The 27,165-nt window shown below is 39.6% G+C and overlaps 1 protein-coding gene across 4 annotated transcripts in view; it reads left to right on the forward strand.

Annotated features, from left to right (window-relative positions):
- Nucleotides 1-27,165, forward strand: part of LSAMP (limbic system associated membrane protein) — a 657,783-nt gene that overhangs the window by 614,023 nt on the left and 16,595 nt on the right. For 2 of the 4 annotated variants that reach the window (XM_057545177.1, XM_007181898.2), the window contains 3 exons: nt 3,620-3,740; nt 4,233-4,381; nt 11,239-11,274. In XM_057545177.1, the coding sequence (XP_057401160.1) occupies nt 3,620-3,740; nt 4,233-4,381; nt 11,239-11,274 (306 nt within the window). The remainder of the gene's footprint in view (nt 1-3,619; nt 3,741-4,232; nt 4,382-11,238; nt 11,275-27,165) is intronic. The other 2 variants (XM_057545178.1, XM_007181899.3) reach the window with 1 other exon arrangement.

Genomic DNA, 27,165 nt, shown 5'->3' on the forward strand with positions numbered 1-27,165 from the left:
AATTCATTACAAATGAATTTTGAAATGTTCATTCCAATAAGCTGTGGAACAGACCTGCACCACTGTGTCATTTGAGAATACTGGAAATAACGAACTCTTCATACATTTATCATTATCTGTGACTAATACCTTGGTACGTGAAAATTCCCAGATTTTCAAGGAGAGGAGCAAGTGTTTGGCCTTTGTAATTGACCAGTGTCATCCTGCCTCAAGATCAATGCATTTAAAAGTGTTCAACCCTAGTTCACTGTCATCCTTCCCATGCTGTCATCTCTGAGGCGCTAATAAATAGTACTACTTAGCTATTCAGGTTCTGAACAAAATGAGAAATAAGTAAAGGAGACATACGTGAGGCCCAGTTGCCCCCATTGTTAGAAATCAAGATGGTTAGAGGCAGCAGCTTAGTGTAGCCAACCTACCTTCCCAATCATGGCAGCCCTGGACTGGGGCAGGCCTGCCCACATGAGAGCAGGAAGGAAAGAACCAATGTAAGACATCAGTGTGGAGAAGCAGAGGAGAACCTCTGCTCCCCGCCAGAAGTTTGGTCCCAGGAGGAAGAAAGGGGAGAGGTAAAGCAAACAAATCGAGTTGGCTCTTCCCTAATTTTTCAGTTAGAAAAATCACCCCCTGGGTTCCAGAGCAAGGAGGTTTAATAAATAAGCTCCCACCACATAGAAGGAAACATCTAGAGTGAGGAAGAACTTGCCCATAAAACTGTACAGCTGGGACTTGCATTCCTGGTCCCATGGTGGAAGGGCTAGAAGACCTCCACCATGGATTATTATGTTGAGGTGCCCCAACTACGAGCCCCAGAAGTGGAGGTGATGGAAAATGTGGAGTCTGGCCAAGATTGGACCTGGTTTAGCAAAATGATAGTTATCATTAAGGATTTGTCAGTCTTAAGCATGCGGCTCCAGAAACTCACAAACACTGTTTAAAACTCATTTTACGAATTGAACAAACCAATTGAATCACAAGCAAGATCATCTCTCTGGCCAACATGCCACAGATTGTAGAGTCACTGGCAGTTTAAGAGCCGAGCCTAATACAGTGGAAGAGGTGAAGACGGGACACTAACATTTATTCAGTGGATGGCATCACTTAGATGCCGACACTGGAAACATGGGCGTTACCCTTGACACTCCTCCTCCTTTCCCTCACTGTTCACATCTAATCTTGTCGATTCTGAGGCTTATATCTCTCAATCTCAAATCCGTTCATTCCCTTCCAGCCCCTTTATCAAAGACCTAGTGCACGCTATCTCTGGGTTCCTTCAGCAGTCTCCAAATGGACCTCCCTGACTCTGGTTCCAGCATTTTATAGATGAGGAAATTGAGACAGTGTGACTCTAGACAAAGTACTGAGCTCTCTAATGATGAAGGATAGTGAAGGACATAGACTGGATTTGAGCTCAGGTCTATCAAACTTTAAATCCAAGTTCCTAACCTCTACTGCATACCCCATCTCTATACAAATATCTCGCCCATACACACCACTACCACTAATCATTGCATTAACCATTGAACTAATGTGCTCTAACGATCTATATAACCAACCATAGAATGAAAGAATTTTAAATGGAAACTTGGTGATCATTTCAAGCTAACTTCTTCTTTTAAAGGATGAGAAAGAAAAAGCTCAAACTGGTACAGACACTTGTCCAGGCCACAATTCTGGTTAATAGTCAAAATCAGACCTATGGTGTGCTGTTTCTGACTTCTAATCCTGACTCCCAACCCCTGTATTAGATAAATGAGTTACAATTTTGAATTTAGCAATTTAAGGGTTAAGGGCTAAAGGAGTTATGGGTATAAAAATACAGTTGGGTCCTAATGCTACCAACTGCCCATTTGTGAAGAATGGGCCATTTTGACTAGAATTGGTTTGGTGTGGTTTTTTTCTGCGGGGGGGTGGCCACACAGTGAGGCATAAGGGATCTTACTTCCCTGACCAGGGAATGAACCCGTGCCCCCTGCAGTGGAAGCACGGAGTCTTAACCACTGGACTGCCAGGGAAGTCCCCTAGAATTGGTATTTTTTAAGTTGGAAGGGATGCTATACAGATTGTTAATGTGTGGTTCCTTCATTTTATAGATAATAAAACCAAGGCTCAGAAAGGTAAAGTGTGTGATGGGAAGTCCACACAACCAAACAGAAACTAAATTCCAGCGCTCCTAGTTTCCAGTCAAGGGTTCTTTCCACTCATCTTGTTGCCTTTTTCTGTCTAAACAAAATTGAGCAGCTAAGTCTAAAGCAAAACAACCGCCCACTCTGGCACATGTTTACACACAGGCTGGCGGTGCTATCCAAATGTGCTCTAACTCCTCTTCTCTGTGACCATGATTTAAAGGTGTCCAAGCTGATGTGAAAATGAAATGGGGGAGAAAATTGCAGACTAACCTGAGGATGCATTTGTACATCCTTTTTAACTAAGAGGATCCAGGTCTTCTACAGGTAGAAAACTTGGAAAATAGCTTTTGAATATGAAGACAAAAACCCGAAAATAAGTGAGCTGAACCAGGTGCTGAAGAGCAGAGATGTCAATGAATTTTGTATATTAGAGTTCACTTCACTAATTTACCTAAATAAGCTTTTTCCTTTATAAAATATAAACAGATGGTTTGGGTCTATTTTGTCCATGTACACACAGCCAAGTTGCTGTTTTCTGGCAAATCACCTTTGGACAGAAGTCTTTTTCTCCTTGAGGGTCCATAGCCTGCACAAACACAGCATCCTCAAGCCAAGAGCTCAAGTTTACCATCGTCCCTCAGTCCTGTGGACCCGTAAACACTTGTTCCGCTTTCCATGGGATTGTTTGAAAGAATCACGGCAAATTAGAATGTGTTTCTGAGCTCATTTCAAGCCCATTACAGTTTTATAGACTCAGTCCTAAGCAGAAAAAAATCAAGTGCACAACTGCCAGAGAGACCAGAAGACTGGTACCCCAGGAAGGTGTTTATGCACCATGATAGACTTCAAACTGCACCCTCACACATAAAAGCAAAATTGACCTGGGTCATAGCAGTAAGGGAACACAGAGGAGGGAAAAAAGTATAGCAATCATCTGACATTAGTTTGTTTGTTTTCCTGGATTCCTGCAACAATATCAGGCTAAGCCTGGGCTGAGAGGACTTTAGTGCTCTATTATTTTCATCAGATTACTTACTGCCATCTCCAAAGGTAACAATAATAATAATGATAACGATGATGGTGAAAAAGAAAAATGCTCAAATTATACACTTAAAATCCCAAGTCCTTTAGTATTACCACTCAATTTATGAAAAGCAATAAAGCTATGCAAGCATTATAACCTATGATTGGAATAACGGATGGTCTATTGGAAGAGGGAAAAAGATATCCTAGATTTCATTTCCATAAAGCCCCGTTAAGTGTCCCGTTTAAGCAAACCAAGTCTACGGTTTCATTAATCTCTTATTTCTATTTAGCTTTCCAGTGATCCGTCCCATTCAGCGGATCACATAATTCATGTAAATGGAGCTTTAAGACCATTCCTGTCCTGCCTCTCTGCAATCAAATTGTCCTTTCTAATTCCTTCTTGTGTGGAAATTCTGGAGCACCGTCCAAAGTTCATGTAAACTGTGTGTCTGTCCTTCCTACAGATCCTCCCACTATCACGGAATCCAAGAGCAACGAAGCCACCACCGGGCGAAAAGCTTCTCTCAAATGTGAGGCCTCGGCAGTGCCTGCACCTGACTTTGAGTGGTACCGGGATGACACCAGGTATGTGCCAAACCTGCTGCACCTCCACTGCTCCGCCAGGTCTCCCCCGCTCAACAAGGGAAACCAGAAGCCCTAATGACAAAGCCAAGCCTGGCTGTAATTATGTAGGCCTATCCGATGAGACTCTTTATTTTCCAAGGTTTTATACCAAGTGCTCTGGGGCTGTAGCTCTTAAACGGAACCCCAAAGCACTCAGGTTACGTGCATAGGGTGAGGCAGGTGGTTCGGGGGGCAGTGTCCACCTGCGTGTCTTTCTCTCCTAGAGCAGAAACCAAAGCCTAATGAAACTCATCCATTCCCGAGTCTTCTCCATCAATGGACTTTGGCTCTGATACTATGGGATCGCATGATTAAAATGAGGACTTGAGCAGGAACGACAAGCTCTACCTACTTCCTTCCTCTCCTTTTTCTCCAATGTAATGATGACAAAGAAACTACTATACCAAATCTTCATCAGTGTTTCTCTTCACTCTTCTGTCTTTGAACCCTTAGGATAAACAGTGCCAATGGCCTTGAGATTAAGAGCACGGAGGGCCAGTCCTCCCTGACGGTGACCAACGTCACTGAGGAGCACTATGGCAACTACACCTGTGTGGCTGCCAACAATCTGGGGGTCACCAACGCCAGCCTCGTACTTTTCAGTAAGTATATGCGAGAGCAGGGAGCTGCCTGGGGGACCGAGTTGAGGGAGTTCTCCCGTGGAAAACTCGAAAATCATTCCCGTATCTTTTAAAGGTAAACTTAAACAAAAATCAGTGTATAGCCACTGAAACAAAAACACAGGTTCGCAATCCCTCTGCGTAAAATGAGATTTACAAGTGAATACCTCTCCCCTCTATTCCCCGGTGTACTTTTGATAAGTGCCTTGTTTTTTTGTTTGTTTTTTTAGTTTAGTTGTTTGTTTGTTTTTTTTTCCTGGTTGGTTAAACCGTAAGAATATTCAGAGAACAAAAACCTCTTTGGTGATGGTCTCTTTAAGGAGCAGAGATGGTGTAAGATCGTGGAAAGTGGATGGCACTTAAAAAATGGCAGTGATGGGAGTGATTGAGGGAGAAATATTCAGTGAGGATGGATAAGGTGCTGGGAGAAGGGAGAGGCTGTAAAAAGAAAGTGTATTTTTAACAACACAAGAGGAAGAGTGGAATGAATGATTAAAACATAATATAAAATCTAAGGGAGGAAAAACGTTGCAGAAAGCTTTCCATATGACAGCAGGAAACATTACTTGTCTGATATATTTTTGGAGGAGAGATGGCATGGTGAGAGAGAGGAGCAAAGCTTCTTCTTCTGAAGACCAAAGAAGGTCCTCAAGGCAGACTAAGGAAGGACAAGTGATTTTAAGTTATTGGTATTAATAAGAAAGCCCACCTTAGAGCCTTTCCCTTGAGCAGCATGTTGTAGTCAGATATCTGACCCCCTGCCTTGTTGGTCCGGCAGCTATGAGCACAGAATCAAATGCCTCCTGAGAAACAGAAGTACGATGGGTGAGATCAGGGGAAATGATGACTCTTAGAATAGGAAAATATGTATCAGAATAAGTAAAACAAACAAAAGTGTTAACACGTGCTGGGCTAGACAGTTCATTTGGGCTAAAAGAGAAAGTCCAACAAATTTATTATTATTTTGAAATAATAAGCCACTAGGAATTTGTTTGTTTTTTGTTGTTTTTCTGCACAGGCTAAATTGGAAAATTTAGAAATACTATGACCAGGATAAATGTCTCCATCTTGCTTTATTCAGTTTAGATGAGCCTTCAAGAGAAAAGATTTTAGGAGAAAAATCAATTTAAGTGATAGTTCCCTCGAAACATAGTATTAAGGCCATTTTACAACTGCTCAAGATCCAACTCCACTTATAAAAAAAAAAACCACCACAAACTATTCTAAATTTGGCCTTCAGTTTCTCATTCATAACTTCCGTTGACTTCAGTCTGTAAGTGTGACGGGATACAGCTATGCTACAAATGCTGCATCAATATGAAGTTTAAAATTCGTATCCCTGTTTACTTGTCTCCAAAGACCAAACATCAGTGTTCTTTACTTAAGCTAGAGACGTCGATATCTCAAAACACTTGAGAAGATATTTATTAAGAAATGTACTTACCTGTTTCATTCCTGACGTTAGGGATTCCATAAATAGGGGGGGAAATAGCCTCAACTATGAATTTGAGATTCTGACAAATCTAAGGTGATCTGATTAAGTAGAACAACATACACTTAACAAGAGGTTTTGTAGGGATTGGAAAAGAGAAAATAGGATAATTGGATTAGTTAGAGAAAGTGAGCAACTATAAATTTACATAAAAGTGTGCAAATTTTCTTTTCTTGTTATCCCACCCAGAAAAAAGGACTGTGCTAATGATATTTTTCAAATAATAAATACAATGATACCTATAGACTGAGAGAGAGGATGGGGAAGAAGAATAGAAGGATGGAATAGGCTCTATGATAGCCTATTTTTCACAGGTATGAAAGAAAGAGACAGAGAGGGGGAGAGAGAGAGAGAGAAAGGGAGGAAGAGGAGAAAAGAAAATATTTGAGGAGGAGAGGAAGAGCATGGACTAGGTCAAAGATAATGGAGATACTGCTGGTCGGCTGGTGGTGATGAAAGGTCATCTCAAGCCCTGAAATACCGTGGTCCTATTCACAAAAGTCCACTTAAAGTACTCAAGCCAGTAAGATTAAGAAATGTCAAGAATCTTATAGAACTTCTGTTTGTAAACTAAGAATCAAGAAATTGGGCAAGTATATCATGGTCATATTGCCCTTGATGATTTCATAGAAGTTACCCTCATTATGCCTCTGAGAAGAGTACCGGGCCATGATTAATGATGTGCAGGCAGAGGAGGCAGGAAGCACATGCCTCAGCGTTCGGCTTAGAATTGATTTCCCACCTGATGGGAAAGTTAGGAGGTGTAATACCTACAGAAGAATAGAACACAAAAGGTCAGTGGGCTTTGAGGGGAAAAGAAGCTATTAAAATTGTCAAACATCAGTGAATTTACTGTCCTATTTCTTCGACATTTTAAGGAGGAAGCTCTGCTCCTTGTGTAACAGGAATGGCAACTCCACCACAACTGCCTTGCCACCATGATTTGGGTTTGGGAGATGTGTTGTTACAGCCTTCATAGCTGGATCTTTAAGAATAAGGCTCTATGGTAACCAATTTACACAGGTAAAAGGTGGGGAGGAGAGCACGCGCAGGGGAGAGGAAGAGAAGAAAATGAAAAAGAAAAAAGAAAAAGAAAGTACGTGTGTGAACAGATTGCCCATCACTTAGATTCAAAGTAGATGGGTTTATTGGGAAGAAGGAAGACACTGCTGGTGGCGGTACTTTTCCACAGAACAGGGTCGGGGGGGGGGAGAGATGCTTGGGTGGGGCGGCCGTGGCCAGCACCTGTGACAGAGAGCGCTCTGTGGGCAGCGGGATGTTCTGCTGACTCAGCCAGTACAAAGCAGACGAGACAGCTGGTGAGCTGCTGCCAGCCAGAGGCAGCAGCAGGTAGAAACCCAGAGCCGGAGCCCCTGAAGACTTCATGATTATCCATCTTCACTGGTGCATCAGCACATTTTCCATGTCCACCGCAGTGACGTGCTGACTTTGTACAGAGTGTCAGTTTGCGGTCACTGATACATCTTGTCCTCCACCACATACATACATATGCTTCTTCACTCTCTATTCAAATATTATCTTCAAAGGGGTCAAAATAATTGAATGAGAGTGCGAGAATACCTTGTATTCATAGTCATTTTTCCTAAGCCAATGGAAGCATTCCTTTCTCATTTGTCTTGTCCTCCATACATTCTAGTAGTCTGTTTATTAAGGATCCGTTCCCTTAGCCTATATATCCAAGTAATGCCTTTTATATCTTTTTTTCATCCTTGGCAAAGTGTTACATTATATCATTTCTCTGTACACATTAATCCATGGTACAATGTATACAGTTAAGGATTCCGCTCCTTAGTTTTTGTAAGATGTGGGAATATGTATCACATGGGTGAAGACTTGGACTTCTGGTGATGCCAAGAGACATTCCATTGTCAGCATGTGTAACATAAGAGCGTCCATGTATCTACACTGGCAACACTGCAAGGCATCCGCAAAGGAAACCTTATCTTGTTTTATTGCTTGCACTGAGTTATTTTTAAAGCAGCAGGTAGGGAGGAAGAATAAGGGAGATGATTTTAACGTCATCACTTCTTATCAAGTGAGTATGTACAAGGTACTCTGTGCATGTGCCGAACACTTGACATACGTGATCTCATTTAATCATCAGGACAGCCTTATTAGGCACTCATATTTCTCCATTATACAAAGAGGTTAAGTAACTAGTGCAACAAAGTAAGGCTGCTGGGATTTAAATTCGGGTAATCTCCTTCCAGGGTCCAGGCTCTAGACCAACACATTATCTAGATTTGTATATGTAGGGACAATGTTAGGAGATGTATCTTTTGTAGTTTGGAGGTGAAAAGACATCTAACTTCTTTCTCTTTTTCTCACTGAATGATATTTTTTCACTGACTAAATATTGTTATATTCCTTCCCACCCGGGGGCACTACTTCCACCACCTCCCGCTTCCATTTCCATTAACCCTCACCAGCCTGAGTCCACTAGATTAGTGAGACCATTGGTTCATCTTTGGCACATTGAGATTTTGAGCAGAGAGTCCAGCCTACTGCTCAGCTTTTGACCCTAGGCCTGTTAAAGGAAGGCATTCGTCACGTTAAAGGACAGTCTACTTTAGAGAAATGTGTGGATCGGTAAGGTATTTTGAGGCTACTGAGTACAAAAGAATAAAACTACAAAGAAATCTACACTGAGCCATACCACATCTGTGTGTGGGAGGTTTTAAAATTTCCTTTTTAATTTTACAAGATCATTAACCTGTAAACCTATACTTGATTAAATTTCAAGAACAACCTAAGCAACCCAGCACTGGAGAGAGCCCTTAAAATCAGGTCCTCCCTGCTTCTTTAGAAGTCATTTTAAGTTATTACCTTTGGGGCCCAGCATTTCAATATACACCACGTGATGATGCTAGTTAAGACTTGGCAAAGCCTCTTAACCAACTACTACTGGATACCATGTAATAAAGCAGTTTGAGCAGCTATTTGAACACTATCCACATGTAGTTTGAAAGATGGGCTTTGAACTCCTTCTGAGGGCTCCCTGTGGATACAGTAGGAAATAGATGGGCACCAGGACTAGTTTTAGATTTAAGAGTAGGCATTGAATACTCCTACTTCCAGGGAGACCATTGACCATATCCAATACCCACTGGAAAATAAAAGAAAATCATATCTGAGTTAATAAATTACCTCTCTCTGTACACCCTACTCTCAACCCCAGCTTTCGTCATTTAGGTGCTTTTAATTCAGAGGGGTTTCTTTCAAAGTGTTAACACCAGTTGAACTGTTTTTTTATGGTGTCTGAGCAGAATCAGCCAATAACACCCTCCAGCCCATTTATCAGATAAGAAGCCAAAGCTCAGACTTAAGACTTACCAAGAGCCACAGCAGATCGTATTGGGGTAAACCTTGCATTCTGTTCTTAAAACCTCCCAATCAATTGCTAAGCTATGTTGACCTCCTCAAATACTAGCAGGAAAAAGAGCACATAGCGCCAAGGTTCCTGCTCTCCCCTACGTTTAAATGTTAAAAGTTGGAGATTTCTTTTTCATTTTAAGTGGTATTTACTTCACTTTACACTCTTACAGGAGCCCATAAACCCTGGCATAAACTACGAAATACAGCGAAATGATGGTGGAAGAATAAAGATAAAAAGCTAGGATGGGGAAGCATCTAAGGAATGATAAGCCAGTAGGATGAAATTAAGAGAACGAGAATAACTAATGGGGTGTGATGGGGCTAAGGTGATGATAATAGGGTGGAGCTAAGACGATAATAACAAGCTGGGAGATCGTTGAAGAGGCAATGAGAGGGGAGTGGATGAGATGTTTAGCAATATAAATGGTCTTGTCAAAATGAGGGCAGAGTGCATTTACCCAGCTGTGAACAGTGTGATGAGAAAATATTAAGCTGAGTCATTTAAACAGTCTGAATAATAATTGTAATAAGAATAAAATAAGATAGATATAGTATACTATGGGACAGTGGTCTCCAACTGCTCTATAAATGCTGAAAGCAGTTTAGCTATTTATTTTCAAAGCTGGAAACTTAATACCAGATAACCAGTGGAGGCTTAAAACATTTTTCTCCTTGACACTTGTGTAACTAAGACACAATTTTTCACTGTGCTATTATTGACTTGTTCCATCTTAATGCACTTATAAAACTTTGGCATTTAAGCCACAACTTTCATCCAAGAAAGGAAAGCTCACTCTTCAAGGAGACTGGGTTTTCTTAGTGTCCAGGTGTATTGAGTGCCCGAATTCCAGGCAAAATCTACTCTTCTAAGCTTGTGATACAAGATGGCAGGCAGATCAGATTTGAATGTGAACATATGCTTTTCTTTTTACGGTTTTGATTTTTGTTGATTTTCATTTATCACTGGTCTTTATCTAACCAAGCTGCTAGGAGGAATGTAGAAAAGTATTACAATTACATTACATTGTAGGGTTTGGGGGTAGCAAGTAATGCATCCTATCCCTAATGCAACATTCTATCTTTCTGAAAGAGCCTCGGAGGAGGATTTAGAATTAAACCTGGGTTTTGATGAGACAAATAGAGGATACCTTAAAGCCTGGACTCTTTCAGCACGTTCAATTTATGGTCAGTAGCTTGGGGATGGGACTGTGAACGACTCATAAGCTGAGACTCTAGTGTTTAAAAGAAAAGCACGTCTTACTACTGAACAGGATGCGTCATCAAGCAAATTTGACTGTTGATCAAACTTAAGATGAGATTGTATTCTCACAAGAGGGTGGGATTAAGGAAAAGACTAAAAATCAGATTTTATCATGCCAAGAAGCTTAGTATCTTTGCATTACTCTTGCACTGATATCAGTAATGTGGAAGGAAAAATCTGAGGGAAAAATTGCATTAGTATTTACCAAAATAAATTTTCTAGATGCTTGGCTAAAGCTGATATGAACTGTAGGGCTTAAAGGGAGGAAAGGAGTCTTTAGTTACCACAGGTTCATCTGTCCAAAGTTAAAGAGCCCAGAACCAGGGCCAAGATGCATGACCTGAATTTGATCACTACTAATTTAAATACCCTCAATACCAACACCCCCCAAAATCTGTAATCTTGGTGGATTTTCCCGAGAAGGGCAGGATCCTGTTTGTACGGTTACCACAATAAGGTGTTATCCCCTATTCTAGCTATTTTTTTAAAGACTTTGGATGTTAAAGTTTACTAATAGCTCTCTGATAATTTAGTGTTGGCAGGAAGGACAGACAAATGCTTTACAGGAGATATGATCCCATAGGCATGAAAATTCATCTGTTTTATAATTGAGTAGCTAAACATGAGTAAGATATATCTATATCTATCTATATAAATTCTCCATGATGCTTACTATTTTTTCCCCTTTAGAGCGTGTTTTACCCACAGTCCCCCACCCCATTCAAGGTCAGTATGATTTTTATCGTTGTAGTTCTGTTGCTGGGTCATTCTCCATCATCTATACTGTGCAAAACACAAAAAGGGGGAAGCACCTTCACAAAATTCGCATACAAAAGGAATCATTTTTTTCTTTAAACCTTCAAAAAAAAGTCAATCGATTGCCCTCACACTAGTTGAAAGGCAGGTAACTGGTCTGTACCTGACCTAACTTCAAGTTGGTCACTACACAGGGAGACAGTGCTAAACTCAGACAGCAATTTTTTGTTCTATTAATACATATTACAGGTAACTATGAACTCACATATTTGGAACACAGCCGGTTAAATCCTGTAGCTCACAAAAATATAAATCCTCTAACTGACCACCTTATACAATCCAAATCTGAAGTCATTTGTATTACTTGTAAAAATGAATTTATCTATTACCAAAGGTTGAACTCAGCCAGATTACAAGGACATTACCTTTTCTTAAAATCTTGACCAATTTGGGGGCGTTTCCTTTTAAACATAACTATTTTAGAAAACACAAATAAGAAAACAAGGTAATCATTCCATATTCCTTTTCACAGAACTTTCTACACACTCAAATTAAATTTTGCCTTCTACATCACGTTTAGCTGCAAGTGCAGTGCAGCCCCGACCTTCTCGCTTAAGGGCATTTAAAGGCAAATTGGCAAATAAAATTAAAACAATAAAAAAACCTGAAATGAAACCAACCTACCATTGAAATTAAATTCCAGAAAAGTGATTTGCAAATAACACTCAAAGACTTGAGAAAAAATGGAAAGTAGGCCATGTGGAGCCTAGTGTGGAAAAAATAAATCCAATTAAACAAGATTACTGTATACACTCTAAAGGAAATGTGCTCAGAATTAAAGGTAGGAGGCTGCTGTTTTATATGTTTGAAGACAGATCATGTTTCATTAACACCTGTCCAAACTAAAAATTAGGCCAGAATTGGGTGTAGATATGGAGAGTGTCAATAATGCAATGTTTTACATATGTATGTATTCACACATATGCAAACTTATTTTAATTATATTAGAAATGAGAATTGCAAGGTTTCAAGGATCAACTAGACAGCTTAATAAAAGAATTATTCTTAAATTTGAAGTAGGGGCAAAACTATTTTTAGAAGAACTCTGTTGAATAAAATTCTTCCCTAAAACATTGATGAAACCTGTTTCTTATCCCAGTCACTAAAAATAAGACTGTTAAAATGTGCCTGTTTTTTAGACTTCACAAGAAACTCAGTGTTCATGGAAAGCATCCCATTTTGAATTCCTGACATGCCACAGTCATTTTAAAACATTTATCTTCTACTGTTGCTGCAGAGATTGACACCATTTTATCATGTTGCGATCTTGCAAATATCTTGATGTGACAAACATGCACATACGCGTTTGTCCCAATGGATAACATTTTCAAAGAGGTCATGCTCCATCCAAGATGAGCTTTGTACAGTGTCACTATGACTCGAGGTATCCTTTGTGAGAGCAGTTCTACAGCCACAAAGTCAAACATTTTATCTGATCACTCTTTATGATATATATAACATTGAACAAAATGAAGCCAGACACTGTTCACAAAGGACAGCTGTTTGATATTGAAAAACAGTTTGGACCAGGATGGAGCATGTGGGATTTTGTTGAACTTGTTATTTTCCCACAAACAGAACTGTTGATTGGAGAATGACCCTAGTTTGATTTTACATTGTAGATAGAGTGTAGATAACTTCCATAGATCCAATAGTTTTAGAGAATATAGTTTATCTTACTACTAATACTTAGGGCTTCTGCTCGTAGAAATTGAAAAGCTGTTCATGGAGACTTGGGGTAGCTGGTGAGAGAGGTGGTTATAGAAAGTGCCCTCTTAAGTTTCCTGTTCCTTACAAGGACTTTTACTTTCTAGAATCAAATCTGTTTTCTTCTCTTCTTTCCAATCAAGATGGCAGCCCATGTGAAATGCAGTTTCCTGTGGAAAAAAATACTAACATATGGGATCCTTAACCCTTTTTATAGTGCCCCTTGTGTACCGAAATATCTAAGAAAAGATGACCTCACTGTGGTCATAACTATAACACGAGACACCTTCATTTAATTAAATATTATATATTGTCATCATCTATGTGGAATCCTACCTTTCCATCCTAAAGTGTGAAGATGTCTATATGCAGATGGTTGATGCAAATGGCTTGAAGGATTTTAAGCTGATTCATTTCCATGAGGTGTTTGGAAAGTAGGAGAAAGTCCCCAAGCTCCTTTTCCCTCCTCCCAACATAAAAAAAGAGAACTTTCCCTCCTACTTTCTAATAACAGAAACACATGTTTAATTTCAGCTGCTTCATTGTTAATATCTCTCATTGGAGGGTCTCCCCTCCTACGCCCTCTCTACATGGCTCATCAAGGTGACTGGGGATAAACAGCAGAGTTGCAGCAGGAATGCAGTCCTAAACCTCTTCAAGCTGTGATTAAAAAAGAACAAGGCTCAGTAAATCAAATGTGTTTCCCTTGGGTTTCCTTCATCACATTGCTTGATTTTCTGCAGTGATAATAATAATACTGGAATTACACCAAAGGATAATTTGTATTGTCTGCGGCCAATCAGAAATTTTCAAATTTCCTTTCCTCTTATGCCAAAAACAAAACGAAACAAAAAAATCAGGGTGCTTCCCTGCTCCTTAATTTAAAAGATAAATAAATAAATAAATAAATAAAATTGCCATTTTTGATCTGTTTCTGATAGGTGTTTTTTTCCATTAATTTTAATTTAGGTTTATTTATTCTGAAATGAGTCCTGAATTGCATATATTTGCATAACTACCCCTGACTACATCGCTGCAGAAAATCCACTGAATTGTAAAATGAGGAAAGAGCCAGCTCTAAATGTCTGAGGGAACTTTTCTCACTTTGTTAGTCTCAAATCATTTCCTGAGGGCTCTGAATACTGAGAATCGGGTAACATTGCTCCCATCTCCTCCCCATGCACAGCCCCTCATGACAGACGTGCACCAGAGATGCTCTCACATTTAGAAGGACTGCAGGTGCAGAATGAGGTGATGAAACCTGCCTCAGGAAGTAAAAATAAAGGGAAAGAAGAGAAAAGGACAAGAACAAACCACCGTTGTGTGTTTATCACCCTCAAGTGAAGAATTCCCTTGAGCTCAAGGCTCTCTGGCCACAATCACTGCCACTTAAAAAAAAAAAAAATTAATAACCCTGGAATCTGTCTACCCTGTTTGCCTCCCATCTGATTATTTATTCCAAGTGAACAGCCTTTCCATTCACTAACCCCGTGTGGCTAGTAGGTTTGGGAAATGTTTGAGATTATCTTCCAGGTTCAGGCACTGCACTGGGTTTGTTCACAGCTGCTTGCCATTCCGTTCCTGTTTTTCCATTGATAAAACACATCGTGCATGGCTGGGTTTGCATGATTAATACAGCTGTCTAAAGCTCGCTCTGGAAACAAAACACGCCCCACAATTAAAGTTAAAAAAAAAAATTAATATCCACAAACAAACCAGGCTTGCAGAAATCTGCACTCCTTCTGGCCTGCTTCCTCCCACAGGGAGACTGGTGTTGCTGTGGGTGGGCCTGGCATCTGAACAGCCAGATTCTATCTCTAGAAAGAGGAGGAGATGTACCTGCCCTCAGCCGGCACTCCCAGGGATGGGTTCTCAAATCAGACTCCGCTGGCAAGGAAGGAAAACTGGGAGAAAAATCCTACAAAGATCCCATGCTGTGAAGGTGGCTGGACTATCCCTACAGCTTCATTTATTTTCTGTAGGATATTATCCCAGGGATCAATGAGAGAATGCTTCTTTTCAGCTCCTTATTATAACGGCAGTTTTACCTTGTCTAATAAAAACGGTAATATTAATAATAATAATAATAATAGCTAACATAGATAGTGGGCTTCTCATGTAATAGAGTTCTAAGGACTTTTGCATGTATTAATCCAATTAGTCCCTACACCCCTAGGAAACTAACATGCACCTTCTCCTACACTTTTAATCATCAAAGTACACCCAAATTCCAATCTACTCCTTGCTGCACCCAGACACATATATAAATCTATAGTACATGATAAATAACCATTATGTATGCATTCATGTTCATTAGATATGTATTAGCTATATCTGTCTAATGAATTTTAAACACTCATCTAATTTATTTTATGTATTATAATTCTTATAATATATAATACAGTTGCCTTACAATCCATACACTTTTACAAAGTCCATTTCCAGACCCACTCAACACACAGAGGTGTATGCCCAACTCACGCAGAGATTTGAAAGCATCCATCTTTAAAAAACACAAGCAGAGCTGTCTGGCATCGGCACATCTAGTTTCACACACTTATTCAGGCTGATTTACATACACACCTCTATTAATCATGGATAATTACTAGCATTGTTCTCTTTAATTCAGTTTTTCCAACTGTGAAATGGGAAAGAAATTATATTTTTCATGCCTACAAGCTCAAAGTGGTGTTTTAAATAATATATAAAATAGAGCTTCAATTTCCTGGAAAGAAAGCATATTGAATGCAAAATGATCATATTCAGATACACATATGTCTTATAATTTTTAAAGATGTACTTATAGTTAAAGATGTACTTATCATGTATCATGTATCATGTATCATGTTGCCTGGATATTAGTTAGATAAAAGTTCGGTTTGGCTTCATTATAGTTTGACGTATTTTGGATTCCAGGGATGTCTGAAATGCCCACACTGCTAACAAGTTTAAATAGAGAAGTATCCCACGGTCAGATAAAGAAGACTTTCCATTATTTTTCACCACCATCATAATACTACACTTAAGAGGAGCTGCTGGCTGCACAGTTCCCTGCTGTGTGGCACATGCTCATACACTCATGCACTTGCTGTGGATGCCCGTTTGCACATTGCCACCTGTCAGACTAATCCATAATGATCAATCTAAAGAACCTGCCCTTTTTTTCTGCTCAAAGGTGTAAAGCATGTCCTAGGAAAGGCTTCAGTGTTTAAGTACCTTTCTCCTTTCCCACTAGGTGATGGAAACAAGGGTCTTGTTTTTTTTGATAGAACTTAGGTAGCCACGTCAACACAAATTTACAGCAGAATCATGGGCCCTGATTAATACAATGAAGATGATTAAGAGTTGACATGAATACCTGACAACCACCCTCTGACTCCTTTAATGGGAACAGGAGTCTGACTTCCTCCCGGTCTATCCCAAGTGGGATAGTTGTGCCAATACTTCACCTAGAATCAATACTTCACCAGCCAATTCAACGATTTAGACCCAACTGTAATAGGTAGCCCAAACCACTGATTTAGACCCAGTTGTAACAAGCACTTCTCTCTGTTGAATCCACGTCTGTGTTTTGCTCTTTCACCTTTTCATTCCTCCTTCTGCCCTGTTTCCTAAACGGTTCTTGTTCTCTCCCTGTCAAAAGTTTCTAGCAAGAATAATTCTGAAATTTATTCACGCTCTTATTTAAATGTCCAACAGAAGCTTGGAAGTGTTACCTCTCTCAGAATTTGCATTTAGCTTCAAGCTAAATGGCTAAAAATCCTACAGCGTCAATTTAAAGGAAGGAGAATTTTTAGCCCTGGGACTCTTTTCTGATGCCTTTTCCTATTTTCCTAGTCTGGATCTGCCTACATCAGTCAGCCTTTCCTGGTGATCTCCCTGTATTTATGCCTTGCTGTGCTATTTAGATTTCTACAGCCAGCAGGGACTTGAAGATGAATATTTTTTTTAAATCCAAGCTCCCACTAAATTTTAATTTGATGGAAATATTTCTCTTCTATGAGCTTTATGAGAAAAAAATATCTTTCAAAGTAACAATTACATTTTGGGATTAAGTTTGAGTAATTGACAGTCTTGTCTTTTTAATTAAAAGGAAGAAAGCCGCCTAAGAAGAGCTCAGTGAGATTTGCAGCAGAAAATGTTAGCATGCTGCCCCAAAGGGTGAGAAGACCAGGATCTTGAATGGACAGAAAATGCTGATGCAGGTCTCTCTGGTCTTTAGAGAGCTCACCTCGGTGTTTGCCAGAGTGTGACATTTAGCAGGAGGTAGCAACGTACTGTGAGGAGCGTTGCTGGGTGTAGCCAGGAAGGAGGTCCTTTCATTGGAAGCTTCGCTCTAGGTTCGGAGACATGATACGGATCAAGCGTCCTTAAAGGAAGTGGCACTACTTAAGAGTTAAAAAAGAAAGAATACATATTCTTCCAAGAATTCAATCATGAATGCAGTCTCAGCCCCTGACAAATTTCATAGTATAGCCCTGCAAAAGTATAATCTTTAATTTTAGTCTGCCCCATGGCTCCTTCTTTCCTTTTCACCTGAAATTCTTATTCCTGTTATCTGTATTTCTTGATCTTCTTTTTTCTCTACATTTTCCACCATATTCACCTTGCATTATGCATACACTCTCTCTTTGACATCCTTCAAATAAAACCATAGAAAAAGTTTTGATGTTGTTAGCATTCACTTCTAAACACTGGTTACCAGCCATGCAAGCACCACAAAGCCATTATCCCATCTATCTGGAGGAAACATCTACTTCTGAAGAGGCAAGATACAAATTAACCTTAGTAACAACTTCTCTTATACAGTCACTCCGTCCCCACAATGTTCTTTCATCATCACAAGTCATTTGTAGGTATTAAATTAAACAAGCACTTCCATAGGGGAAAAAAATCAGCTTAAGGGGTCCCACCTTACATCTCCCCTTGTATACTGTGGTGAAGAAACACACCTGCCAAGTCAGAACACAGCATGACATAATGAGTTTGGAATTCCAACTTAAGGTGTTCATTTGTACACAGATATATGATGGGAGTAGGCAGACCACTCACTAGGACTCCACTGAGAATTGTCAGCTATAGCCACCGCAAATCAGTAGGGGGAGAGACCTTACAAGTCATTTATCATGCGTCCTAATTGGACCCCGGGGAGCCAAGCACTGCCATAGTTTACTGCACTATTTTACTCATCACAATGCTGATTGTAAAAGAAAACGCTTCCCACATCTCTGTAACACGTGTACGTTTCAATACCTAGACGTTACCATTAACAGAGTATCTTTGCTATAAATCACAGCTATCAGTCCATTCTACTTTATCTGCCCCATACTCACAAGGGAGATTCTGCCTCAACCACTCACCTTCCAAACCTTGCAGTTCCGATATGACTTTTAACTGCCTAAGAGGATATTGTTTGGGGCAACAGTAGCATCCTGTGCTTTCAAAAAATAAAAAAAAAGGCAGTAAGAGATAACTGTGCCTTGGCTGAGCACCCGTTCTGTGCACCATCCCCTCCTCTTTAGCCCGCACGGCACCAAGCATCCCCAGCCATGTTCTATGTTGGAAAGTTTCTTGGCCATTCTAAAGTGCTTTCTCAATTGTCCATGTGAATGTTTGGAGGGCAGAAGCAACTAAGAAAAAAAGGAAAGAAAGAAGGAAAAGCAGTAGCTTGCACTTCTCTTTGTTGAATCGCAAGTTAGAGAGTAACTTGGGAGATTTGTTCTATTTTCTTCCCTGGAGTTCCTGAACACAGGTAAGTTCATTGTTGAAAGCTGCTTACTTCGTGTTGCAGTGCTGAAAAAGATGGCATGCTCTCATCCATTGGAGGTTGGTCTTCCCTAAGGATCAGCCCTCCCATCCTATCCTTAAATGAATAGTGTCACTTGTTCTGCATTTAGATGTACTCTCCACTTGCTTTTGCTTTGTAAAGTTCCTTTTAGAGTCCATGTTTTCTTTTCCTCTGATTTCTAACCATGAGGAACACGAGAAATAAACTTCATTCTCAATGGGCAGTGCACACTAGTTTCTGGCCCAGATAAATTTTATTTAACAATACACGATATTTTGATTACACTATTCATTCCCTCAAAAAAAAAACAAGTACTATCCTAGTATTTTTATGTGCCAAGCTCTCAGCTGGATCTTGGGAAACCCTGTGGAGAGCAAGCCAGACACGGCCTCAGCACTAATAGAGCTTACAGACCAGACGGGGCAGTAGATGATGAATTAAGTAATCACAGGAAACTTTGCTAAGTTGAGGAAACCTATGTGGTATATGGGGAGCACAGAGTAGGGACACCTTAGCTAACCTGGACTGGTCAGAGAGGCTTCCAGGTGAAAGCGAAGTTCAAAATTAAGGCAGAAAGGAGAGAAGGGAGAGAGGAGCAGAACATCCCAGGAACGCAGAAGTCTAGAATCCAGAGAGGGCTGAACAATATGGTCTAATGAATTTTTAAAATCTGAAAAAAAAATACACTTTTCCCTAATAGTTTCTTACTTTTCCTTGTTTGCATCTGGCCTGTTTAAAAAGAAAAGTGATAAACCAGTGGAGTTAAAAGAGAGGAGATGGGCATTTCTACCCCTGTTGCACATTTAAGACAAGAAAGAGCACCCGTCAGCCTGATTGCACGGATAGTGTATACTGTGTGGTAGGTGGTGTTAGAGAGGTGAGTTTTCTGGAGGGTGCTGAGAGCCTATTATCTAGCAGAACATCTAGAGAAAACTTTCAGCCTCTCGACAAGGAGGCTTGATGGTAGGTTTTGGTTTTAGTTGTAGGAACAGTCAGGTCGTATGGAGCCGTCTGCATTTTCCAGGAGCTGCTCTAGAACCTGGCGACGAGGCTGTGTTTGGAGTCGGTGACACAGCAGGAATGACAGATAAATCACTGAGGCGTCCTGGCGCTCCAAGTAGTACAGTCACTGCGAAGGGCCCAAAGCACAACCGAGAACCGCCTTCACCAAGTTCTGCCCTGTGGCGGACAGTGCCGCAGACGCAGGCCCTAGGGTAACTCTGAGCATACCACCTTTTTTAAATCCCTTATCTTCTTATTTCCAAGAGCCTTAAAATCCCAGGAAATCTCACAAATTCACTTGTTATCTCTGCATTCAAATTCCATAGGCTAGTTCCCTTGTTTCATGGTATTTGGATGTTTTTGATTTTGAAACTTGCAAAATGAAAACACATATTACATGGATTAAAGACCATCTTGAATCCCTTAGAATTTAAATCTAAAATGTATTCTAAAACAGATCTGCAATTCACAATTTAGAGCATGGAAGTAGAGAGAAAGAAAATCAGACAGGAGGAAAATCTCTAGAGACCTACCCACACCTGTACTTTTTAAATCCTTTTTTAGCAAGTTAAATACATGAAGGCACGAAAGCCTTCAAATATACATAAAATGTATATTTTTAAACACGGAAAATATAATCTACTTTGCCCCAACAATAAGTAGATTCGGGGCTGGGAGATAGCTCTTTATGAAATGAAATGACTGTTCTTTAATTCCATCCAGAGGCAAAGGCCAAGATTTTACCCACAGGTGTGATGGGCGTGTTCCAGGCACAAGGGCAGAAGCACTTGTTTCTTCTTTAAGACAGAAGGTGCATGTCTGGCCCTAATACCTTACTGATAGCTGATTCAAACAAATTTGCTTCTGGAGTTTTTCTATCTTATGCATATTTTCAGGTGGAGTGGCCCAGGGAAACTCCTTTATTAAACTTAGCCCATTGGGCATTCTCTAATATTTTAATTCACTGATTATTAAAAATTAAACCTCTCAGGCTAAATAAGAAATCTGCAGGATTTGAGAAAGCTGACTTTGCTGTAAGAGACTTAATGAAACCCTCTCTTTATGTCAGGAGTGCTTAGTGAGTCTGCACTCTCTGGAACCATCCATATCACAACTGAGCAGAGCCCGTAGCAGTTACAGTTAATTCGTGCATCTCTACTCACTCTTCAGGGCAATCACTTCAAGCGTGCAGTCAGAAGTTACCTCATAAACCCATATATTACATTTCTTATTGCATTGTCACTTTATGCTGTAAAGACGGTGTTCCTTATAGAAGTCAGACCTCACCAATCTTAGCTTCTCTTTAGTTTTACTGTATGATACCAGCCAACTAAAAAGTGGAGGAAAACATTCATTCTCTTTGTAATGATGTCAACCCAAAGCTAAAGAATCAGAAATTGATTATTTTCTTTTCCCCAGATTTAGAGGTTTTTTAAAAAAAATGCATTGATTTGTTTTTATAAATAGTTTTCCATTCTGATAATAAATGTTATGCATTCTCATTATGGAAGAGTATGAAAATATATGAAACTATAAAGAAGAAAATAAAGATTATATATAATCTCTCTCCCCAGAGATAGCACCATTAATAATGATATAAACAAATGTTTCGTCTGAATGCTTGAGCTGTCAGTATACTATGAAATATTCAGGTTAAAACACCTAACCCGTTCTCCTTTTTCTGGCCTCTCTGAGTCTGGGCCTGTTCCTGTGACTTGCTCAAGGTCACAGAAGAGGCAGGTCCAGGAGCTGTGTTCCTGCCCCCAAGCCAGTGCTCTCTCCACAGGGACAAGCACTCTCTCAACTCTTCCAGGTCCTAAGTCAAACCTGACTCATTTTACAAGAGATTTCCCTTGTGTCACCTCCGGGATTTCCAGTAAGTGTCCTCCTTTCAGATGTGGGTCCTCCTACGCTCTCTCTCTAAATTGGGGTATTCATACAAATTTGTCTTTTTTTAATGAAATGACCTTTTATTGTAAAAATATTTTCTCCAATTCTCTTTAGTATAGAACGTTTAGTTAGTAGAGGGTTGGTTCACTAATGGATGAGAATAAGGAATGAGTCTCAATTATTTTATCATATAATGAGAAATTATGTCAGCATTAGTTTTGATTTGGATTTACTCATTCATTCACCACGGAGCTCTCACCATATGTCTAGGGTGGCAAAAAACTTGGTAAATCATTCATGTCTCTGACTCACTCCAAAACAGCATCAAACATCTGAAGTCCATTCTTGGTCACAGTCGACTCTAAGAGGAAAAGCCCCTAGGAGCATTTGAAAGTAAAGTGTAGGATTCCTTTCTGACCCAAATCTAGCTAAGGGGGAGGCCAACTTCCCTTCTCAAATATTGATGACATGTTAAGACGTTTTAGTTTTCCCAGCCAGTTTGATGTATTTTCCTAGTAGTCAGGATAATGATCAACCTCTGAAATAACTAAGAAAACAGGAATAATCTTAAATGTTGAGGCTTAGAACTATTTCTGTATTTTGGCTTTTCCCCTGAACTAGACACAGAATGATTACTGTGATTCTCAGAGAACATTACTCTAGAAATACCAGGCATTAGGACTTATAAAACGTGAATCTAGTAAAAGAGAAAATTAAAAACTCTAACAATCCAAATAGAAATCACAGGCATATCATTTTTCTATGTAAAAAGGAAAATAATAATAATACTTGTAAGTAGAAGTGCTAATCCCTAAAGCCTCCAAGTAGAGCAGAGAAACCATTGAGAAAGAAATTAACAAACTTTCAGAGTGTGGCTTTGAAAACTGAATTAATAAAAATGTCCCCCTTTTAAGCTACTATAATAAAAAAAGGTTTTATTTTTCCAAACCTTGACAAAAAAAAAAAACAAAAGAGCACAAAAAGTCATAAATTCCCATGGAGGACACTTAACAAATGTTATGTTTCAGGCCCTCAGCATCAGTGAGGGAAGAAGAAGCATCACGTCGAATATTCTTATACATTAATTTCATTACATTTCTTAATGATTTTAACTCTGTCCCTCTCTTACTTTTCCCAGGCAACTGGAGGATAAAATCTGTGTTGAATTTGGATCCTCCCTCTCCCCTGAACATACACTCTTATTAATTCTGGCCCAGAAAAAAAAGTGCGATTAGTTATTTTAAGTCCTCTAACATGTCATTTTTAAAACCTGGGACATATCAGAAGATTGGCCTCATAGAAAGAGTTGTACCATATGCAACAGAGAGTGTCTCCTTGCTCCAATGGCTGTGGTGTATTGAAAAGTGAGCCACTTATGTTCAAGTAAATACCCTGGAATTAGAACAATTGCACAAACAGTATAAACCGCTAAACTCTACATATCCTACCTGTGAATTAGAATGAATGCTTATAAGCATAGGATTAGAGATAAGTTGTCAAGAGTCAAAGTACTGAAAATCAATTCTTCTCCTCACGGATTAGTTGTACCCTCACCTCCTCTCCCAGATAAAATTCAAAGAAGGCAAAATGCCAAAACAGCTCATAAATATAGATATGGAAATTTCCTCAGGTACTAAGGGAGTTACCAAACTGCAAACTCTAGAGCTTCCAGTGAAACATCCCTCACCTTCACAACACTCACTCTAATTACAGAGAGAGAGAAAGAGAGAGAGAGACCTAATTATACCACATAATGGCAGATGAGAGGAAAGACTAAATCTTCTGGCCTTTGAACAAAAGAACATCTTGGATTTTTATTTTCTAAGGTTTAAATTTCATGAGTTCTTAAATAAAGCTCAGCCCTCCAGAAAATTTTCTACCTGCCAGGGATTTGGGGACTAATGAAAGGACCTCCCAACTCCATATGGTTCTTTAAATGGCTGCGAATTCCCAACAATCATTTTGCCTTTGTGTTAAGGCATAGTGGTTTCAAAGAATAAAATTTCCCCCTACCTAGAATCTTAGGGAGGGCAGCTCTTAAGGTATTGATTGATTAATTCATTCACTCAGTCACTCATTCCTTTATTCATTTATGTACTCAGACACTTATTCAGCAAATCTATTGAACACATACTCTGTGCTAGAGAAATAGTGAGCTGAGGCTACAGTAGTGAACAAGGAAGACATTGTCTATGCCAGTGAAAAAAGCCCAGTCAGCTCTTTCTGATGCTGCACGTTTGTATAACACGGCTGGTTGTAAAGAATCTGAAAGTCAAAAGTCAAAGACAGATTAGCATAAATAAATTTGTCAAGGCACTTGCTTTTTCTAGTATTAAATTATTTTTCCCATTGCCTCCTTGTACCCCTTCATCAGGAGCTGAGATCTAAGCATATGACAATAATGCTTCCACAGAAGTCTAGAACTGTCTCTGTACTAGAACCCCCCCAAATTTTATCCATTATATTGCTGCAGTAGATTTATCTTTTTATTTTATTATTTAGACTGGCACTGTCATGCTTACTTTTTAAGTGTATTTGCTAAAGCAAGATCGACGTGTGGAGAGAAGTTTTCGAGAGGCATAAAAATGGTAGGTTTTAGGTATATTCTAATGGGTATGTCCAGGGAATCCCTACAGAATTGGTATCCCTGGCAAGGCAATTTTACTCAAGAACCTGATATCGCCTTCACGTTGGAAAAGAAAGAATAATTGTCAGTTTTTAGGGACCAAAAAAAATTTTTTTCTTGCCTATAATAGGAAAGACTCCTTTTTGCAAATAAGATTTCATGCCTGCTCTGAAAAAAAGTAATTTTTTTTCTCATTACTGCCACCTCGTGGACAAAGGTGATTTACTTTAGACGGCGTAAAGGAACATGTCTTAGTATTACCACAAGATGGCAGCATACAACCAAGTTTTCAAAGAGCCCGGCTCAAAAAAATCCGGGGTTTTGCTCCTCAAAAGAGAATGTTCTATTCCAACAGAAGAGGATGAGTAGGAAATAATTGTACAAAATAAGCACTCTGTTCCCTTTTCCTAAGTACAAATGGAATTCCAAGTGTTAAGATCATTAGTATTTCACAGACTAGTTCATTTATTGCAATAGGGAAGACAATAAAATTTAACTGGTAAGCTAGTTTGCTTTTTAAAGATATTTTAAACAAGTGTATATTTTTATCTGAATTTTTGTGACATTTTCTTCATAGAGTGTAGTATTTGAGCAAAGTTTTAAAATTCTTTTGTTGAACTCTTTTTAATTGATTAGTAAGGGAGTGTCTGTTCCCTAAGAAATCCATTTAGGACATATAAACTTTTGCCCAAGCCTGTGCCAGTGACTGGTTAACCCATTGCTAGTTTTCTCCTGACCAAACTGCTGCCTAATCAGCCTGCTTCCCTATCACTTCCGTGTGCTAGCATCTTGTTTTGTTCATCCATAGGGTTGCAGATTTTTAAAAAGAAATTTTTTTTGGAAACTGTACTGCTATGGCTTACTTTTAAGATCTGTTGTTCTCTTTTTCCTCCAAACGTTAACTGACAATCTTTCCTAGAAGGGATTTTTACCATAAACCTGACAACAACAACTCTTATTGAGCATTTACTATGTGTCTGGCAGCATTCTAAGCATAGTATGATAATTAATTTAACCGATAGAATAAATTTATAAGAAGCATTTGATTAAACTTATTTTACAGTTGATGAAACTGAGGCAAAGAGAAACGAAGTGATAATTTATAGCTTAAGCAGAACTATTGGTTTCCCTGCCTGCCCAGGTTCCTGAACAATTGCTTGGAATTATTCCATGAGGCCTGGGATGGAGCAGGGAAAACCAAGTGTTCTTTACATGAAGATGATTGCATCACGGATCTAAGCCCCTTTGGGTGAAGAGAATCACTTTGTGACCTTGAGAGGTCCTTCTAAATTCTAAAGAACGATAAACCAAAAGGCTTGACCAAAGAAAGAAGTTGTACTTTGCACAGAGCAGAGCCAAACTTTCCCCAGTCGATACTGAATCATTTAAATGTCCCAGTGATAACCCTAGAGTTATATAGGCTCTGCTTACTCAGCTTTGCTGTCATAAAAATTCTGGAGGGGTGTTGTGAATAATGTTCAGAGTTCTGGCTGGAGAACTGGGAGCCCTGAACTTCGGTCTCAGCTCTGCCTCTTGCTGTTTGTGTGACCTTGGAGAACTGATTAGCCTCTCTGGGCCTCAGTTTCCTCATATCATGATAAGCAATTCTCTACAGTGCCTTTTCCACAAATTTTAAGGTTATATGCTGATTTCAAAGAAAAGTGGTGAGATCAGGTATTATGAAAGAAAACAGGTGTCAGCGTGTTTAATATACAATTGAAACATTAGTGGTCCGATGATCAGTGTGGTCAACAGGTGGAGATGGGCGTTTTATATCTTGATAGAATCTTGCTTCACTTCTAAGGTGAGAGAGACATCAGTTGCTGGCTTCTGCTAGGAGAGGAGCAGAAATATTGCTCCAAACTTCTGAGTGGACTTCCATCCTGCTACAAGTAATGGACTAACTCTTCAAGGATAGAAGGGCAGGTGCTGATGGCCTTGAGTGTCTTTGGAAGTGCACCGGCAGTCATGGTGTAAAAGAACATTCACCCTGGGCTCCCCACAGCCCCCTCTCCACATCTGACCAGTTTAGGGAAACTGTCCTTAGATGCAGACATAGTCCAGCTGATACTAGTTTTGCTAACGCTGAATTGTAGCCAAACATTTTCAAGACTTCAGACACTAGGATAATTGTGCCCTTCTTATTGGCATCATAAGAATGCTAGCAAACACCGTGCTGTTTGAGAGCTTCTCCTTGTGGTCTCCCTTGGACGGGCAAATGGAAAGTCGGGGAGGGAGAGGCTTAGTAGATTGCTCTGAACCTCAGAAACTTTGCAGACCTGATTCTGAAGATCTGACCCCTTTGTGCTAAATCAGAGAATAAAGAGTTTAGCTACTCAGATTCTCTGTTGTCTTAACAGAGTCTCAGATCCTCTGTTAGGAGGATGCCTGGCATACCTGGATTTTTCTCATACTTCAGTGATTCTGCCCGTTCTGTTTTGGCCCGTTTTGCATACAGAGTGCCGTCATGCATTTGCTGTGCTAAACAGGGAACAGCAAAAGACTCAGCCTCTGCTTCCATGGAACTCACAGTTCCCTAGTGAAGATAAGCATTAATCAAAACCTCAGACAAATGCATTTGAAATTAAAACTGAGATGAGCGTTATGAAGGAGAACAGAGCTTATAACAAAGGGACATAACTTTACCAAGGAGTCAAAGGAAGACATCTCTGTGGAATTTGCAACTGAATTTTGAATGACGAGTGGGATTCCTATTAGAGGTATCATTAGGCCATAGGCCCCACAGCAGAGAAAACATGGTACCATGGAGCATCAAGACGGCTTGTGG

Source organism: Balaenoptera acutorostrata, chromosome 4 (genome assembly GCF_949987535.1).
Source record: "Balaenoptera acutorostrata chromosome 4, mBalAcu1.1, whole genome shotgun sequence".
NCBI classification, from domain to species: domain Eukaryota; kingdom Metazoa; phylum Chordata; class Mammalia; order Artiodactyla; family Balaenopteridae; genus Balaenoptera; species Balaenoptera acutorostrata.